Source organism: Dromaius novaehollandiae, chromosome 1 (assembly GCF_036370855.1).
Source record: "Dromaius novaehollandiae isolate bDroNov1 chromosome 1, bDroNov1.hap1, whole genome shotgun sequence".
NCBI classification, from domain to species: Eukaryota; Metazoa; Chordata; class Aves; order Casuariiformes; family Dromaiidae; genus Dromaius; species Dromaius novaehollandiae.
The window spans coordinates 160,383,995-160,402,344 of NC_088098.1; the positions used below are offsets into that span (position 1 = coordinate 160,383,995).

Here is an 18,350-nt window from a genome sequence, read left to right on the forward strand (position 1 = left end):
CTCCATCCCGGCCCTCCAAAAGCGAGAAAGATGTTAATACACTGGAGCAAGTTCAGCAGAGGCCACCAAGGTGGTCAAGGCTGGAGCACTTGCCCTGTGGGGGGAGGCAGGTAGAGGGGGGCTTAATCAACCTGGGGCAGAGATGGCTTTGGGGGCATCTCACAGCAGCCCCCAGGTCCTATGGGGAGGTTGTCAAGAAGCCGGAGCCAGGCTCTTCCCAGGTGTGCATGGCTGGAGGAGGAGAAACAGACAAGAGATGGTACCTTTTTCCAGTAAGGAAAAAGTTCTTCATAATGACTACAGTCAAGCATTGGAAGAGGTTGCCAGAAATGTCATGCAGTCAGTCTCTGTCTCCAGCAATTTTGAAGATGCAACTGGATGAGGCCCTGAGCAAGCCGGTCTGATCTCACAGCTGGCCCTGCTTTGAGCGGGAGCTTGGTTAGACTAGGCGTCCTCTATTTCAACCTGAACTATTCCACAAAATATTATTTTTCCTAAGCCTGTATATCCAGAGAAAAGCTGTTGCACAAAATCACATCAGCTGGCAAACGCTAAGATTTCTTTTGCTTAGATATAGCTGCAATGTTTCACTGTTTGCAACTGTCAATTTTCATTTACAAGATACTATCGCCAACAGCGTAATGCTGCCTAGCAACTTATTCCAAGTAATAAAATATAATTGTGGAGGAAAAATACAAAATATAAAGAGTATTATTTGTAAACACATTTATTCCTAAATTGATTTGTTTCAATTTCTTTCATGAGATATCAGCTGGCTGATAGCTACCAAAGACAGCAGTCCCTCAAACACTAAAATTAGGTGCTTAAATTTACTGGAATTGCTAATGCTGTTAATGCACATATGTAAGTGCTGGCAGGACTGGATCCATAATCCTGAGGCCTGCTCCCTGACTGGCTTACTAGTTTTTGTTGTAAACGTCAAATCGATATAATCTAAAGGAACTTAATTCAATTTATGCCATATGTTTTCCTTCTGCTTTCTGGGGTATTTTGCTCAGGGTTTTGCTGTATAAATCCTATTGCATGTTTTTAATGCTATCATAGCAACAATTTTGTTTGCAGGATTACCTCTTTAATTTTGCTAATGTTACAAGCTCCAAAAGGCTACGAGTTTGTACTATTTCATATCAACTATTTTCATTCAAAGACCAAGTATAATTTAAAGAAACTTACTTTTTTGCCCAAGAAAATACAGAAACAGATCAGAACATGGTGACTTCATTTACAGTAACAGTTTTACAAGTCTTTTTTTAAATTATTATTATTTCTGGTATCTCTTTACAGCAAGTGATATTATTTTCATATTATTTTATAAATTTATTTTACTGTGGAGCTCAAGATCAAGCCTGTATTTGGCTCTTCTAATTCTGAAAATTAACAAGACCTCCCAGTTGATGATATCATTAAAATATATATTCTGTGCTGCAGCTACGGAGAAAAGTGTAATACTAAAATGGCTTTGGGATGCACAGATAAGGTTTCTCACCAAAATAAGAAAACTATCATAGTACCATCATAGTAATCCCTCATGATAAAAAATACTAAAACAAAAGCCTACAAAATTGCTTCAAAAAGATACTTCGGTGAGATATTGCTCTCTTTTTGTCTGTTCGAATAGTTACTGTTTCTTCTTGCCCAGTGACTGCTCGGTTTCACCCAGCAGATTGCCTTCTGGGCTCTTTATTTCACTTAGCACTCACTTGTTTTGAGACTCGATGAACTGTGGCAAAGAAAACCCTATAAAGCGCATTTTGAAGACGACTGAAGACAGGGTGCAGACGATGAAGGCAGCCCCAGGTTCGGCGATGCACAAGGCTTGCTCCCCGGGGGCGATTTTGCTTAGACACAAAGCGTTTTTATGCTTGCATTAAAAAAGATAAAATAAATAGACACACCCAAGTTTTGTTTACTCACCCTCTGATCTTTGAAAGGTTAAATGATATTTACTTTAAACTTGAAAGGTTTGGATTGGGGGGTGGGGGCACTGCCCGCTGCCATCGGCCCCCCGCCCAGGCCAGGACGAGCCCCGGCGACCGCGGGCGCCCGCCGCCGCCCTCCCCGCCGCGCCACCGCCCGGGCCCGGGGCGCCCCGCGGCCGCCGCCCCCCGCACGGGCCTCGGGCTCCGTGTCCCCGCGCCGCCGCCGTTGCCGAGAGACCGGGGGCGGCCGCCGCCACGCGGGCACCCGCCGCCGCCCGCCCCGGTCCCGCCGCCGAGCGCCGCCGCCTCGCCGCCTGCCGGCCCCGGCCCCGCCGCCGCCGCCGCCGCCGCCGCCGCCGCCGCGGGGAGCGCCGCGCCAGAGCCTCACGGACTGGAGGCGGCCGCGACTAGCTGCTCCCGGCCACGCCATGACGGGCGATGCTGGCGGTAGGTCGGGGGCGCCGGGCTGCGATTGCTGCACACGCGGTCTCGGTGTGACGGTCCGCGGCTCCTCCCCTCCCTCCCCGCCGGCCCCCCGCGCTGCGCCCGGCGGGGCCGCCGCTGACCGCCGCCGCGGCGGGAGGCCTGACCGCTCCGGGCGGCGGCGGCGCCTCGTCCCGCGGTGGGGCCGGGCCCTGCGTTTCCGCGGCAGCCGCCGAGCGCGGAGCGGGGCCTGGGCGCAGCTGCCCGCGGGCCGCGGCGGGGCCGCGGCGCCTGGCTGCGGCCTGCTGGCGGCAGCGTGCTGGCCGCGGGAGCTGCGCAGCCCCCCGCTGCTGCGCCGCAGCCGCGGCGTGAGCTTAAAAACGGGCGCGGGGCACCGCGGATGTTTGGTGCGTGTAGGCCACGGATGGGCCCATCTCATGCTGCTGCGTGCGGGGACGGTGGGGTTAAGGTGGGGCGGCGGGGAGAGAAACGAGAGCCAGGCAGGGCCGGCGGGCCTGCCGCTGTCACGACGAGCAGCCGGTGCCCTTGCTTTCGTGTGGGCACGGGGCAGCAGGCGAGATCAGCCCGCCTGGACCGAAAGACATCGTTGCCCCCAAAATGTAATGTCCCGTTTCGAGGGCCTCAGCCCTCATTAAGTGGCAAGAGACATATTCACTTTTTTCTTTTTTGTTCACAAATTTTTGTTTTAGCACTCCCGCTGACATCAGAGATGCGTTCCTAGGAAGAACTGAGATTTTGGATGGCCTTTATGTGCAAATGTAGCTTTTAAGTTGGCTATGATTTGTTCGGTTACCCATTGTAGCATCCTGAGTCACTCATGAAGAAAATATTCACAGCAAGAAAAGACCAACTAAATGCTATTTGGGTCTTTTGTTTGTGTGTCTTTCACATCTTCAGTTTCCTGTTTCTTTTCATTGTCCCTGGCTCTTTCCATTTTTTTCTACAACAACCCCATCTCACCTGCTTCATAAGTGACCAAAAAAACCAAACCATATTGACAGTGAACTATTTTTTGCTGCATAAATTGAGAAGTTCAGTAACTTTAATGGAGGCAGAAGAAAATCATGTTTCTTTGAGTTGGTGTTTCAGGCTGCTAGGAGACTCAGACTTTCTGCAAGTTCATACATACACCTTTGGGAACTTTTAGGAATAGTTGGGGGAATTTTTGTTTAACCAGTTGGGCTAGAGATTGTCTTTTAAAACAAAATTTTTGAGCCTTCACAGTAAGAATGCAATTTCTACTCTAGAAGTGTGGGCCCAAAGAATTTTTTTTTTGGCATGTCTGCTTTATTTTAATCAGAGATGAGATCCATCAGAGCTCATTCCCATTTGATAAACACCTCCTGGAAATAAAACTTTCTAACATATAAACACAATTTTGATTTATCTCCAGATTTTGGACATAATGGGTGCTTTATATAAACCTATGTGGCATTCATAAAAACCAAAGTCTTGAGCCACACAGGTTTCAGGCCTTAAACCTTCTCCACAAGCGATGATCATCATCAAGCTCAGTTGTAGAGGATAATGGGCTACTGGTCCTAACTCTGCAGGAGAAGGCAAGTCTGTTATTTTCTGCGATAACAATGCCTATTAAGAAATGAGTATCTCATCATAAGGTGGAAGTATTATTGGCTTCTGGGGGCATTGTGTTTTAATTCCTCTCATGGTGTTTTGGAATTAAGGCAGTTGAAAACAAGATCTTTTTATGTGCTTATGAGTAAAGTAGAGGTGTTGCATTCACAAAATAATTTTTTTTTTACTGTGTGACTAATGTAATGCTTTAATGTTTGGGAAAGGACTTGGATTTCCCACAGGTTTTGAGCATGAAATCTTTTTGGAGATAGCAAAATCAGCCTAAAATAACCATTATGGGTTGAATCATATTTTATTTCCTTTTTGGTCTTTTTCTCTACTTCCCTTTTTTACCTCCATAACCTCTTTTATTTTGTTTGAAGCTTCTTGTGTCAGGTAAGTACTGATAAATAAATGTCTTTCTCTGGGAGATAGTACTGCCAGGCTATGGTTGCAAATTGTCTTGGTTCCACTAGTTAATTTCTTTTTCTTTGCTCTCCCTTTTTCCTTCTATATTTTCTTTGATCTTTACATCTTTCTTTCATTCTTTCTTTTTTCCCAATGAGGACAATCAAGCAGTGTAACAGGATGTCCAGTGAGTTTGCACAGTCCATCCTTGAAGGTTTTCAAGACTAGACTGGAGTAATCTGTGTAAACTCCAGTAACCTCACAGCTGACCTGCTTGAACAGGGCTAGAGATCTGAAGTCCTTCCAAGCTGAATTATCCTAGGATCCTATGGTCTCAGTTTTCCACTTCATTTTTTTTTCTCCAAAAGAAAGCTTTCAAGTTTGGCCTTTTTTCTGAGGGCATGACATCCAATCATCGTGTTTATAAAGATGGTAGCAGAAAGCAAAGGTTGTGGCTGCAGCTTTTAGGAACTCTCTTGCAGAGTGAGAATGTGTATTACATGTCAATTTGTTTGTTTTAAGTAACAGATAAGAAAAAGGAAGAGTCCTAATTTTGTTTTCAAGATTTCAGGTTTGAAATATATAGGTTAACTAATTATCTGGCAGTTCCTCTAATGATGAGAAGAATTTGGAAAGGGAAAATGATTTAGAACATTCAATTTTTTAATAATTATTTTAGCAGAAATTGTAACAATGTTAAAAGAAAATAATCACTATTTATTTTATTTTTAAATGTATTTCAATTTAAATAACGAAAAGATGTGTATACAAGGTTCTAGGCACCCTAACGCGTAATTATTGGTACAGCAAAATCCCAGCAACATTAAGATAATCGTTGAAGCAGGCTTGCTGCCAGCTATCCGCCTACAGAGAAGCTCCTTTACACCCCTTCATCATTCTGATAAGAGTGCCCTCAGTCCTTTCTGAAAAATCCTGCAAAATGTATCTACTGCAGTGATCTTAGCAGGTCACCAAATGTAGACTCTTTTAGAGAGAGGAAGGGTTGCTCCCTAAATCCTCTCAAAGCATGACCTGCCCCCTTGCTTTCTCAAGAAAAAACTTCTAGATGAGGTACGTCAGCTATTCATAGCTGCATCTGTAAGGCATGGGTGAAGAAGGTGCCCCACAAAGAGGCAGGTACTAGACATTCAGAGCTTCACGAATGATCAGCTACAACATAATTTCCACCTGGAAAAGAGTAAATCACAAGAGGAAGTCCCAGAACACTGCTGTCATGTTTTCCCAGCATGATTTTTATCAAGCGAATTGCTGCATTTCTTTGTCAGCCAGGGTCTCTGAAGGATTTTTGTATAGATTACAGTAGGCTAATCTTAGGGCAGCAAGTGGTGGGTAGGTGGCCTGCAGTTGAAAAGAACATTCAAAGTAATCTGCCTGTTAAGCCATGATATATATTCATAAGGGGAATGTATTGCCATCAATATATTCATTACATATAACTCCTAGGCATTCAGTGGCCATTATTAAAATCTTAGCATTAGCCAATCATTATGACAAAGTAATGTTTTACACTGTGTCTAAGCTGTGGGGCTTGGGGTCCAGCTCCCTGGTCCCAATTTATACCAACAACCTATGGGTCAGAGAGAGTCTGGGTTGCGCACTGCTCTCGTGCTTTGGAAGGAAAAACCTGGTTGCACAGGGAAGGAGGTGCTTTGTGGTCAGGCTTGTCTCTCCTTTCTGGATACTTGGGGAGCTGGGATTGTGGATTATAATATAAGAGTGTAACTGCCCTTTACTGGTGGGGTAACCTTGGGGTACCTTGATCTCTATTTTGTATGTAGAAGAAGTGCTGTGGTGGAATGCATTTACCAGCTTCATTTGAAAATCATCAGTTAATTAATACTAAGAAGGCATGTTTTAGATTGTGTGTGTTTAGTTTTTTTTTCTTTTATAGAATGCTATTTTTAAATTGAAAAAAGTGGTCAAAATGCAAACCAGTTTTATTTAAAATGATGAAGTTCATTATCTGGCTACATCACAACACAGTGGATATGCATAGATTCTTCAAAATTGTGTCTTTTAGGTGTTAGAAGGCTTACGGTAAAAGGAAGTCATGGCATGACATTGTGTGGTACTAGTGGGAGGCTGTATATCATATTTACAAGAGGTCAGCTTCTGTATGGAATTTTATATTTGATTCTGTCTGCTGAGTAGATCTGAATCATTTTGGCTAGATCTTAAAGGAAAAACTGTATTTAAGAAATAAATACTGTGTTAACATAGCCCTTAGCCATTGACAAAACAAGACACAGGAGACCTGTAGAGAGCAAAGAGCTAAATTCTAGACACCTCTCTATTTTCAGACTAGGGGTTTTTGCATTAAAAAAAGTAAGCCTGCTTTGATCTGTGAACCCCAGCCTGATTTTTTGGCCTCGGGTCCTGTTTGTGAGCACAAGACATCACCAGCTGTTCTTCTCTAGCAGTGTCCAAATGATCTGAAAGTGTGAATGTAACTGATTTTTAGGATGTTTCCTTCAATATACCTTCTTTGTGAAGTATCCAGTTTGTTTTTAATGAACACTGGAATTTCAGTCAGCTATTAGCAGTATGTTGTGTTGAAAATAATGAAGAGATCTTCTAGGACTTTTTATCAGATGGAGCAACAACACAGAGACAAAGAGGACTGATAGGAGTTTTTCCATGAAACTAGTTATGAGTTAGTAACAACATACAGAGTTGCATGTGGCATGTGATTGTATCACATGGAATTTTGTCTTTACCCTTCTAAAATCAAGTATATCTCTACTGTCATCTATATAATTTGCTCACTTCAAGTATTGTGATACATGAGAACAAATTCTGAAATAATTTGCACCTGTAATTGTACCAAAAGTAGGGATGGAAGACTGTTGGGATGGAGGGAGCAGGCAATGGGGAAACAAGGACAATTGGCTAGCAGGAAGAGGAAGAAGACTATTGAGATTCAACAGCAGGAAGGCTTTGTAGAGAAAGAGAACTTACTTTTTTTCTGTAATCATAGAATCTTTACTATTGCTGAGAGCAATTTGTTCTCTAAGGTAGCCTGTGGATTTTCTAAATATAAAATGGAACTGACATTTTCTCATCATGCTATGTGTTTGTGTGTTTAGGTCCTCTTCCTGTCTACACACTAGAAATTTTGAATCCATTGGCACGTTTTAGCTTTTGCATATCTGTAAAGGTTAAAAGATAATTATTCTCTTACAAGTTTATATGCCACTTTATATATCCTATCCTTGGGAAAAGTTGGAATGGGAGTTGACATGTTTTCAGACCTTCAGAATTCATTTTAAAGAGAGTTCTTGTAGGTGCCCAGCCATGGGAGGACTTTCAGTCTGCTCACACGATCTCAGATGACAAAGCCAATAGACTGTGAGACAGAAATACGCGGGAAGCCAGACTGCTGATACCAAGGATTTGGCTGTTCTTGAAACTTTCCTTAGACTAAGCCTTAGAAAGTTTGACAGAGAGGAGTATCTGCTTTATTTTTCTGTTTATTTTTCTGTGAAGGTATTTTTCAACTGCTTTTTCTACCAGTGCCTTTTATAAGCGCGTTTTTCTAACAAAGGTGTTTGTAATAGAGAGTGCTTGAGAATATGCTATATACAGTGAACTTGCTTTAGGAACAAGGCACAGATTTCTCAGGTTTTGAGGCTGTGTAGGATCAGCTGCTTTTTTTAATTTGTCTTTTGATTTTTGTAGGAAGTGTAAACTTCCATCAGCAAAAGTGTCTTATGGTTGATGTGGATATCACAAACTGGGATTAGATGTTCTTCATAGAGGTTTTTTTTTCCCCCGAGTGCACACTGGGTTTTAAGTTTACCAGCTATTTTGCTTGTATACGTTCATTTCAGGAGAAGCTGCAGATGTAACGTGATACTGATAAATCTAGCTTATTGTCTTGAATTTTAGTTCTAAGATGGGATAGTGATTGTCTTGCTGTGATCTTAATTTTCTTTGAACACACCTGCAAGTTCAGGGTGAGAGAAAAGGCTGACTGAATGGATCTGAAAGGGCTCACTGCATGAATAGTTTTCTATCTTTCTTTGATCCTTTAGTTTGTCTTCGCTTCTAAAAATAATCTAAAGGAAAGATTTAAAAGCAAAGAGACTGCATTCCTCCTTAGGAAGGTTGACACCTGTGCTGTTGATTTTCATTGCTATTACAGAGAAAATACCCCAAGAAAATCCGAAGCGGACATAGCCCAAAAACTCCATGGTGTTTTCCTGTCTCACAACCTGTTTTCACCCCACACCCCATATTTCTAAAAACTCTGGAGCTAGAAATATTCCCTAGGGAATGTATTAAGTATCTTATGTTAATAACAGGTGGTGATCCAAGAAAGACCTAAGGTGGTGTGTTAGAATCAATGCAGGAGCTGCAGGGGTGGATTCACAGTCAGAGGTAGGGAGAAGTACAGCCCCACTGTGAGCACCGCTTGGTCTGGTGCTCGCTGCACCTCATGCACTGCAAGGAGTTTGTGCACAGCGCCCTTCCTCCCCTGCATCTTTGCAGCTGGATCCCCCTTAGAGATAGAGCTGCAAAAGGGATTGTATTCAAGAGTTAAATTTCGTAGTTTAAGAGTTAAATTCCTTACACACGTGTGCGAGAGTCCCGAGGCTGCCCCAGGCTTTGCGTTGTTCTAGGGTAACAAACACATGTAAAAGCCTGTGTGTTTCCTGGAAAAATAAAAGTAGTGAGAACAAAAAAAAATTGCATAAAAACTTGTGAGCAATCTTACTGTATTCTGAACATTCTTGCTAAAGATCATGTCTGGAAGGTTCCTGGCTTGCAGTCTTTATTCTGCAATTTTGTGGGCACTCCTGCTCATTTCAAGTAGAGAAGTAAATGTGCTGGCTGTTGTATGCCACAAATGTTTCCTCCCTTCCCTCGGATTTGTATGCATGGCCTCCTCTTAAAAACAGGAATTCTGATCTCCACCTCTTAGAAATAGCAACGCTGATCTCTTTTGTCACCATGTTTGATTACGACTCAGTGAATTGAAACAATAAGTGACATCTCAGGTTCATGATATTTTATGTGCCCAAATCAATTCAATAGGTAAAAAGAAAATGTCACTGGATAACAAAGTAAATGGGAATTTCATTATGAGGATATGGCTAATCTTGTACGCATCAAATGTGTAGAATAATACTGAAAAACGATACTGGAAAAAAGCATAAAAACAACTGAGCTTCTTTTATAACCAGTTGCTAATTATCTACTTTATTCTCCAGAAAGACAGAAGTTGTTATTTAGAGTATCATTTATAAAAATGATTTCAGTAGTAGCTCACCAGTGTTTCGTATCCTGAGCCTTTTCTCATAACTATCTTATTGATTGTACTTATTGATCCTCTACCATTTATAAGTATTTTCCTAAGTTTACCAGAACCAGTCATAGTCATTGCCAAAAAGGGTAAACATAAAACTGTTGTTATGCTATTGGTTCGTTGATTAGCTTTTGAGTAACAGTTTACAGAGGAACATGGTTGCAAGAAGCATTTTAGAAAGTGCCCTTTTTTTTTTTTTAACTTTTAAGGTCTTGGGAACTGTAGTTCCCAAGAAACTGTGGCAAACTTCATATCACTGTGCTAAATGTAGCCATTATAAGAGTGATGCGATGCTTCCTCACCTCAAAAAGTATACTAGCATCCCCCGAGGCCTCAAGAGTTTTTAGTTATGCTTTGGTCAAAATAATAAATAGGACAAAGCAGGAAAAAATGGGTAAAGAGAAGGAAGTAGTGAAAGGTTATGGGAAAGAAATGGGAGCATGAAGTGAAGGAGGAGGCTTAAGGGAACATAGAGCTTATATGGATATGTTTATATTGCAGTCTTCATTTGTTAGAGAGTATTTAAAATGTTCATTTAAAAACATTTGCATATTTTTACTCACAGATTATCAGTTTCACTTGTACTAAGGTTGTATCTTGCTGTGATTGACCATCCAACATGAGTAAAGGTGTCAGAAGTTGTCCCTTATTTTTTGCTTTTATATCACTAGTGTTTATTTAAAAAAAAAAACCAACTGCTATATAACTTCAGCTGCTTCAGCTAGGACCACCAGTTCTAGACCTCGACGCTATTGCTTTATGGTCTGTACAAACACAGACCAATGGTCCAGACTTGGATTTTAAATATTAGACAGGAGATATCAGATAGATAGGTGCATGCAGACAGGAAAACACTAGGGCACACTGATCACACAGTTATCGTGTTCAGGAGTTTATGTTAATGATGGATTTGAAAGAGGATAGTGAGGAAACTTTGCAGAGGTTTGCAAGGGATACCTTGCATGTGGAGAGAAACACCGTAGAAGAAAGCAAAAATGTAGTCTTCTGAAAACATAACAAGGGGGTTACAGCGGCAGGAGCTGACCTCTTGATTCTGGAAGAGAGCGAATAGACAGAGCAAGAATAGACTGTAAGTGACTCGAAAGAAGATGAGCAGATCATGTTTGCCACTATAGGCAAAAGAAGAGACAGCAAAGAACGTATACATGCATAGTGTTTGCATGTGAAGCAGTGGCCCATGTAGTGAAAAGGACAGTTGAGAGGAAGCACATGGGTACCTCCCATAGACTTTAAACCCACTGCTGCCAGCTAATTAAAGCGCAGTGTTTCTTGTATTCACACTGCAGTCATCAACGTACCTTGTGATGTTTGATGGTTGACTTTTAGCTTCTATTAAATTATTCTGTATTACTTTTGACTAATCTTTGGAAAGTGTACCATCACCTACAAAACACACTACGTCCCGAGTAAGGTTTGTCCAAGATCTTGCTTTCTGCTTTCCGCTCGTTTTCCTGAACCCCTCCCCCCCACCCCCCAACCTAAGGGATTGTATTTCATGAATGAATGGATCAGTGCATGCCCTGTGCTGTCTTCTGGGCGGACCGTTACACCTTTGGTAGGGTACAGCTTGTTCATCTCTTTGGATTTGTTTAGACTTTGGGCTCCATGCACTCTATCTGTGCAAAAGTCGATATTAAGATTTAGCCACATCTCTGCCCTTGTCCAGCATCCTTGAGGTGCACAAAGGGCTCGATCTCTGTGATGCACAAACAGGAGCATGGAAACTGTGCCTAGCCTTGTAGAAGGGCACACTTTCCTCAGTGCTTTCATGTGCCAGCATAAGCCCCAGAGTGAGCCAGCGGTCTGGCTCTTGGGTAGGTAGTTGGTAACATAAAGAGTATTAGAAAAATACATATTAATAATAGAATTATATAATAAAAAGGTTCATTTTCTGATTTCAGTAGAGAACAGTAGCATCTGCTGGCTACTTAACATCTCCTGTTTGCCTTTGGCTCATTGGGCTTTAGCCTAGTGTAGTGTAATAAATGGAAATGTCACCATTACATTAAATGGCTCCAGGTCAAATCCATCAAGATTACTTTGGGTTTAAGTCTGATCAATAGCCTTCTTTGTGTATTGGTATAAGTTTTCTGCCAGCTTTGCTAAGTTTCTGTTAATTATTTGAGTTGCATACCTCTATGCACATCTTTGTAAACTTATGAGAGTCATGTCGGTTATTTATATAGGCAGTTTCTTAATGAAATGAAGATCCTGTTAATCAGTAAGTACAAAAGCAGCTTGGCACAGAGACAAAATGTTTTAGGTTAATTACAAAACTCTTCAAAAGGTCATTATAAAATGGTTTGTTTAGTAAATTAATGACTCTCTCTTTTTTTTCTCCCCAAGGAGGTTTCATCATTATAGATAACAAAAGTTAACTTCAGGATGCTCAAAAGGAAACAAAGTTCAAGGGTGGAAGCCCAGCCAGTTACAGATTTTGGTCCTGATGAGTCTTTGTCAGACAGTGCAGATATTCTGTGGATTAACAAACCAGTAGGTATCTATTTCAGTAGTTACTGGTTATAAGTTAAATGTGAATTTTGTTTTTGAAATATGACTTCGAAGAAAGATTCTGAAATAAGTATTTGTAAGAAAAAGGTATTGAGCTATGGTTGCTAATCTATTAGTTCATTTTTACAAAAAGTCCAACAATAAATAAAAAGGTTTCTTTTGCTTGTTGCAAAGTGATGGGAATGGTCCAGCAGTGTTTGCCAAGAAACTCATCTACAGATTTTTTTTTTAATCACACATCCTTTCACTGTCTCTGGTTGCTATTGTGTTTATTGAAATTACAAGTCAAGTTTGCAAAATGAGCTTTTGGAAAGAGTGTCAAAAGTAGCATTTTATTATTGAAGTGGTAGTATTTAAAAGTTTTGATTTTCTAATCTCTTCTCTCTTTTATGAATACAAAAGTATATTTTGGCTGCTTATTTTCCAGTAAAACTCAATTTTTTTCTAGTGTCCTTTGGCCTACAATGTGACCTAAGCAATAGATTGGTTTAAAAGTGTCTTGTAACTTGAAACCTCTGAAAGTTTCATTGAGAATGGAGTTATTAATAGAATGTGCAGTATTAAGAAAATGCCATTACCATGTAAATATGCCAGTTATTTATTTATTCAACGGTCAGCATGCATCCAGGATTCCTGTGAAGAATTCATACTTTTGCAGAGAAGGCATTTTCACACTTCTCTTAAAGTGGAGTGGAAATGTTTATTTTACAAAAGCAAAAAGTCATATCTACTGAAATCAATTAATAGATGATATTGGCCTTACGTTCATTTAATGAAACTATCATGTCATTTGCAGTATGAATGCCAGACCCCCTCAGCTTTGCTTCTGAGTTTTAGCACCTAAATCATTTACAAGATAATGGCCATATATTAATGATTCATACTAACTAATTTTAAATAGAGTGTTTGTATTGACAGCTGTAATAAGCTCAAAATGTTATTGCAGGAATATATGCTGGGATAGGTTATTTACATATGTTTCTCAGTACACAGTACACTGCTTTTAGATGGAATCATTTTGCTTCTTGTCATGTTGATGGATTAGTATATTGCTTAGCATGTGTAATATTGACTTTTTAATATGTCAGACGACAGGTTTTTATATCAGCCACACTTCACTATTTGTGATCATTTTTTTCACTTGAAACAAGAGATTACTTTATGGGGATTAAAGGGAGGTAAAAGATCATTCATCTGGTGCCTTGCATTTTCAAATTATTAATTTGGTCTCAGAGTGTATGAACACTTGAGCTGTTCAGTCCAGGTCAAATATCATTACACTCAGACAAGTGATTAGTAAACCAAAATTAGATAAGTGCTTTTACAACTTCTTGATATCAGAAGGCCTGAATTGGTGTAAATGAGAGTAGCATTTTTCCCTAGAAGAAAAATTGCTATAAGTATGCTTTTTAGTTCAGTATTTCTTGTCTGGAGAAGTTTTTGCTTAAGTGTTTTTTTTTCTTGTTGTTGTTCTTATAGAAATGACAAGTTGTCATTTGAAAATAAGTTGGACTGCAAAGGCCACAAAGTAGAAGGCATAGCATCCAAACTCTCTCTCCTTGTTCTTAATGCTTATTTTCTAAATTATACAGCCTCCCAAATTAACTAATAATTTATTTTATATTTTTAATAAAGTCAGGAGTGCTTATTTTTGGATGAAGGCCTTAAATATGTGGATCATGATATAAAAGAAAAACCCAACTGTATGTCTTCACAAAAAGTCCTGGTACGAGTTGTGGAGGCTAAATATTTGAGCTGTTTTTGAACATCAAATCAATATCAGAATTTTCTTTTTTCAGTGGGTACACTCTCTACTACGAATCTGTGCCATCATCAGCGTGATTTCTGTTTGTATGAACACTCCAAAGACCTTCGAGCATTATCCTCCTCTCCAATATGTGACATTTGCTCTCGATACTCTACTGATGTTTCTTTACACTGCAGAGATGATAGCAAAAATGCATATACGTGGCATAGTTAAGGTAAACATTTCAAAGATATTTTTCATGTGCTTAAGAAAATGGATCTGAATATATGCTAACGACATTTGATTATTTTAACTTCTCAGCTCTTTTTGCTATTTTTTTTTTAACTGTGGGCAATACCATGGCACATAAACAGAAAGGGCAGATTGACAAAGATGCAGATTTGCTGCACATTTAATCCCCAAAAGTATAATAACAACATTCATAATAATGGTTTCCTACTAAGAAATACATAGTCTCATTGTGTTAATATGAAGAATGAAAAGTAAGATGAGCTACATGTATATAAGTAAGAATCTTTTGTCAATGTCTAGAGATCCGTATTTGGATTTAGAACTTTAATTTTCATTCATTGCAGGGTTACTTGATTTAAATAAGAGCATATGTCTTACTGTGAGCAAAATGAGAAATAGTTATCTTGCTCTTCAGAATTTTTTTCTTAATATAATACATGTTAGTAAACAAATGCTTCTGTTATCAAATGTTTACTGTTGCTGCTGGACTAATTATATTTCTATGAGTAGATATGGTATTGGAAAATATACAACTGCAGAATTTTTCAGTAGTCATCATTTTGTGGCATTATTTTACTGATTGTTTCCATTCTTCAGTAAAAATACACAAATTCAGTTTATATATAGAAAATCCATCTGCAAAGCTTGTTAATAGTTTAATTATGTCACTGTTGCACAGAATAGAGAATCAGTGTGTTCTGTCCTTCTCTTCACTGCTGAAAGATCTGATGACTCTTGAGACATCTCAGGTTGTGCTTAGCTCTCCAGTGGGTTCTGACTTGTGTTTTTGGAGGTAGCATTTTTGTTAACTGCCAAACTAAACTATTATGTCGTCATACCTAATGCATATGAGTAGCAAAAGTTAAAGTATTGTTAATATTAATATTTGGAAAAATACTGAAATAAAAAGATTCTGTGAAAGTCTCCTTGTGTTGCATAAGGCCAAAGTAATCTTTTGTGAAGTAGTATTTCTGGCTACTACGTGTACTATCTTATTCAGAAATGCCCATTAAGCAGGTGAAGGTGAGACCACTGGATTGTGAATGGGGAATTAGTGGCCTGCATGCACATTTGGACAGTGAGGGGGAGGAAGAAGTTACTATTACAGCCAGTACAGCCTTACAAAGAAATGGGCATGTGGAGATTAGGCCAGAGGGAGGGAGGCACTGCCAACACAGTGTGACTTTTTGTACAGAGCTTGATTTCTCAGCCTTTGTGTGTGGAAAGATCAAATTCATTCAGAGTGAGCAGCTAGAGGCTATGAATAATATGTTGATGCATTTTCTAACATCTTTCATTGGATAATGTAAGGTTTGTATTTTTATGGATATGAACTGATCTTTGAAGCATGTCTGATGAGAGTCTGTCCTCACAAAGTGAGCAACTGGAGTTCTTCTCCCTGCCTTGATTCACATTACATATGTATAGATCACAGTAAGGGTTATTTTATTTGCACACCAACATTTTACTCTTTCTTTACTGGATAAATATATGGCATAACCTCTGTTATGCAAAGATATTTTGTTTAAGTAGAAGATGGCTGCATTTATTATTATTTCAACAACTCAGGATTTTCTTACAACTTCATGTCTGTATTAATGAATATAGTTACACTCAAATAAATTGGCTTCATTGGCACTATTTATGGAATCATAGAATACTTTAGGTCAGAAAGGACCTCCAGAGGTGATCTAGTCCAACCCTCTGCCTAAAGCAGATCCAGTTAGGTCAGGTTACTCAGGGACTTGTCCAGCTGAGTTTCAAACTCCTCCAACGATGGAGACTCCACAAACTTTCTGGCAACCTGTCCAGTATTTCACCATTCTCATGCAAAAAAATTTTTTCCTAATATTTAAATGCAATTTCCGATGTTCCAACCTGTGTCCATTGCCTCTCTTCCTACTGCTTTGCACCTCCATGAGGAGTACGGCTCCATCTTCTCTGTTTCTTCTGATCAGCTAGTGGTAGATAGCAGTAAGGAGGCTTTTTCTTCTGAAGGCTGAACAGTCCTATGTCCATTCTCTCCTCACACATCATGTACTCCAGCCCTCTGGCCATCTTGGTGGCAGGGCACTGTTTAGAAACCTATTAACACGTGTTAAAGATTTTTGCATATGTAACATCTTTGTATAAAGAAATTTGCTTATGAACTGTTGTCCTAGTTTAAGCACATTGAAGACTTTGGCTCAATGAATGTATTGCTATATGCTTGTTCTGAACTTTACCTAAAGTCTTAACCAAACTTACACATAGATCAGTGTTTCTGTAAAGGCCTAAGGGTTTGAAATACTAATAAACTTTTGAAACTTGATTAATGAAAACTTTAATCCAGAGAGAAATCTAATTTATGGAGAAGGTAGGCACTATCCACTTAAGTCCCAATTAATAACAGTATAGCTGAACTAAGAAGATTTTTGAAAATGTTAAGTCATATCTAATTAACACCTTCTGAGGACAAGTTAGAAATTTACTTCCCCTGGTTCCCAGTGGTTTATAGAAAATAAAAGCAATTTCTCAAAATTCTAGTCTTTTGTCTGTAAAAGCTTTCTGTTGTCCTTGTATAAAGGGACAAAATGAACTGATATATGTGACAGGTGCTTTATTACCCCAGGAGGAAAGACATTGTGCCCTTTATTACTATGTTTCTTTCTGAATAGTTGGTGCTGTGCTAGTAGAATCTATTTGAAATCTGGGTTGCCTACACCTTCTGAGTGTTGCTTGTGCCATTTGACAAGGCAACTGATTCAGTCAGAGGACTTTTTGAATTACAAAGGTGCTGCTCATATTGATATCCACCACCTAAAAAGAAAATAGACACTGACATGCATTTAGGCAAGGGCCGTAAAATATGGGTATTAAAGAAACCAGAAGATGATAGTGTGATGTATATCTACTACAGAGTCTGCGATGCTTTTATTTTTAAAATGGTATATTGATATTTCATATTATTGCTATAATACACTGTTTGTTTCTAATAGGCGTTATGCTAGACTGACTCTTCCAGAAGAATGGGAATGGGGAGGAATGTGCAGGCTAATGGATTGTAGTCTGTGTGGAGGCAGTGCCTGGGAAGTAAGCACTGAAAGGTGCTGTGAGATGGTGTTCGTATTATGGTTTATAGTATTATAGGCAATTGTTGTTTGTCATAGTTTTGGACTGATGTTTGTAGTATATCTGTCTTCACCCTTGAAACTCATCTCTGAAAAATGAAATAGGCTATATTTTTGTACTGATTGAGGTCTTTTTATACACAAAATTCTAGGACAGTCTACTTAATGTTGGTTGTCCACTTTGTATAAAATGTATGTACAAACATTAGTAAGATTTTTAATGATTCGTGGAGCATTACATCAGACAGAGAATTAGGCCAAGTGAGTTTGTTTCTTACCATCTATTTTTGATTTCTCCTTTCTAAATTATGTTCTAAAGTGAAGAATGATGGCCTGCATTAGAGCTTACTGTGAAATGATACAATAGTCCTGGAAAATACTGTGTACTCAGAATTAAATCTATTTCAAATTTGTGAAGTCAATAAATGTGTGATATCAGTGACCAGAGAATAAGTTTCATGAATCCTACCTGGTCTCTAACTGAATAGTTTGATGACATGAAAAATTAGCTGTTGATTACTTCATCAAATAAGTTATTCAGGTAGTCATAAGAGAAACTATGGGTGGTTTACTCTTTTGATTTATGTATAGCTTATTATGTTTTTATGAGCTAAGAATTTTTAATATGGATTTCAGTAATGAAAACCTGCTCTAATTAGTACAGCAAGATTTTAATATGAAAGTTTATTTTAAAAAATATTACCTTCCTAGTTATGCAAGTTTCATATTTTTTCTGCAACCTTTCTACATAAATTGCACATTTTAATGATTTTACTGGATAGCCAATTCTGTTCTCTGAGTAGTGCGTGAATTCATGGATGATGTGACTTAGCCACATCAGTATTTTTATAAGAATAGCTTATGAAGCATGTTAGCAAATGTCTACTAAGCTGTGTTACAGACATGTCTTAAAAAGATTTAATGTTTTAGAAATTAAAAACTATGATCTCTTAGAAAATCATTGAAAGTATTAAAAAATCGGTGTTAAATGTCACCATCTTTCTAAATATTAA

At 39.2% G+C, this 18,350-nt stretch overlaps 2 protein-coding genes across 8 annotated transcripts in view; one reads left to right on the forward strand and one right to left on the reverse strand.

Annotated features, from left to right (window-relative positions):
• Positions 1-2,052, reverse strand: part of ITGBL1 (integrin subunit beta like 1) — a 151,350-nt gene extending 149,298 nt beyond the window's left edge. The window contains exon 1 of the mRNA XM_026121617.2: positions 1,722-2,052. Within this exon, the coding sequence (XP_025977402.1) occupies positions 1,722-1,771 (50 nt within the window). The 5' untranslated portion in view covers positions 1,772-2,052. The remainder of the gene's footprint in view (positions 1-1,721) is intronic.
• Positions 2,053-2,057: 5 nt separating this feature from the next.
• NALCN (sodium leak channel, non-selective) overlaps positions 2,058-18,350 on the forward strand; it is a 242,394-nt gene continuing 226,101 nt past the window's right edge. For 4 of the 7 annotated variants that reach the window (XM_064504258.1, XM_064504278.1, XM_064504285.1 and 1 more), the window contains exons 1-3: positions 2,058-2,387; positions 12,064-12,210; positions 14,028-14,210. In XM_064504258.1, the coding sequence (XP_064360328.1) occupies positions 12,103-12,210; positions 14,028-14,210 (291 nt within the window). In that variant the 5' untranslated portion in view covers positions 2,058-2,387; positions 12,064-12,102. Of the gene's footprint in view, positions 2,388-2,642; positions 2,771-12,063; positions 12,211-14,027; positions 14,211-18,350 lie in introns of those variants that run through there. The other 3 variants (XM_026121638.2, XM_064504293.1, XM_064504299.1) reach the window with 3 other exon arrangements.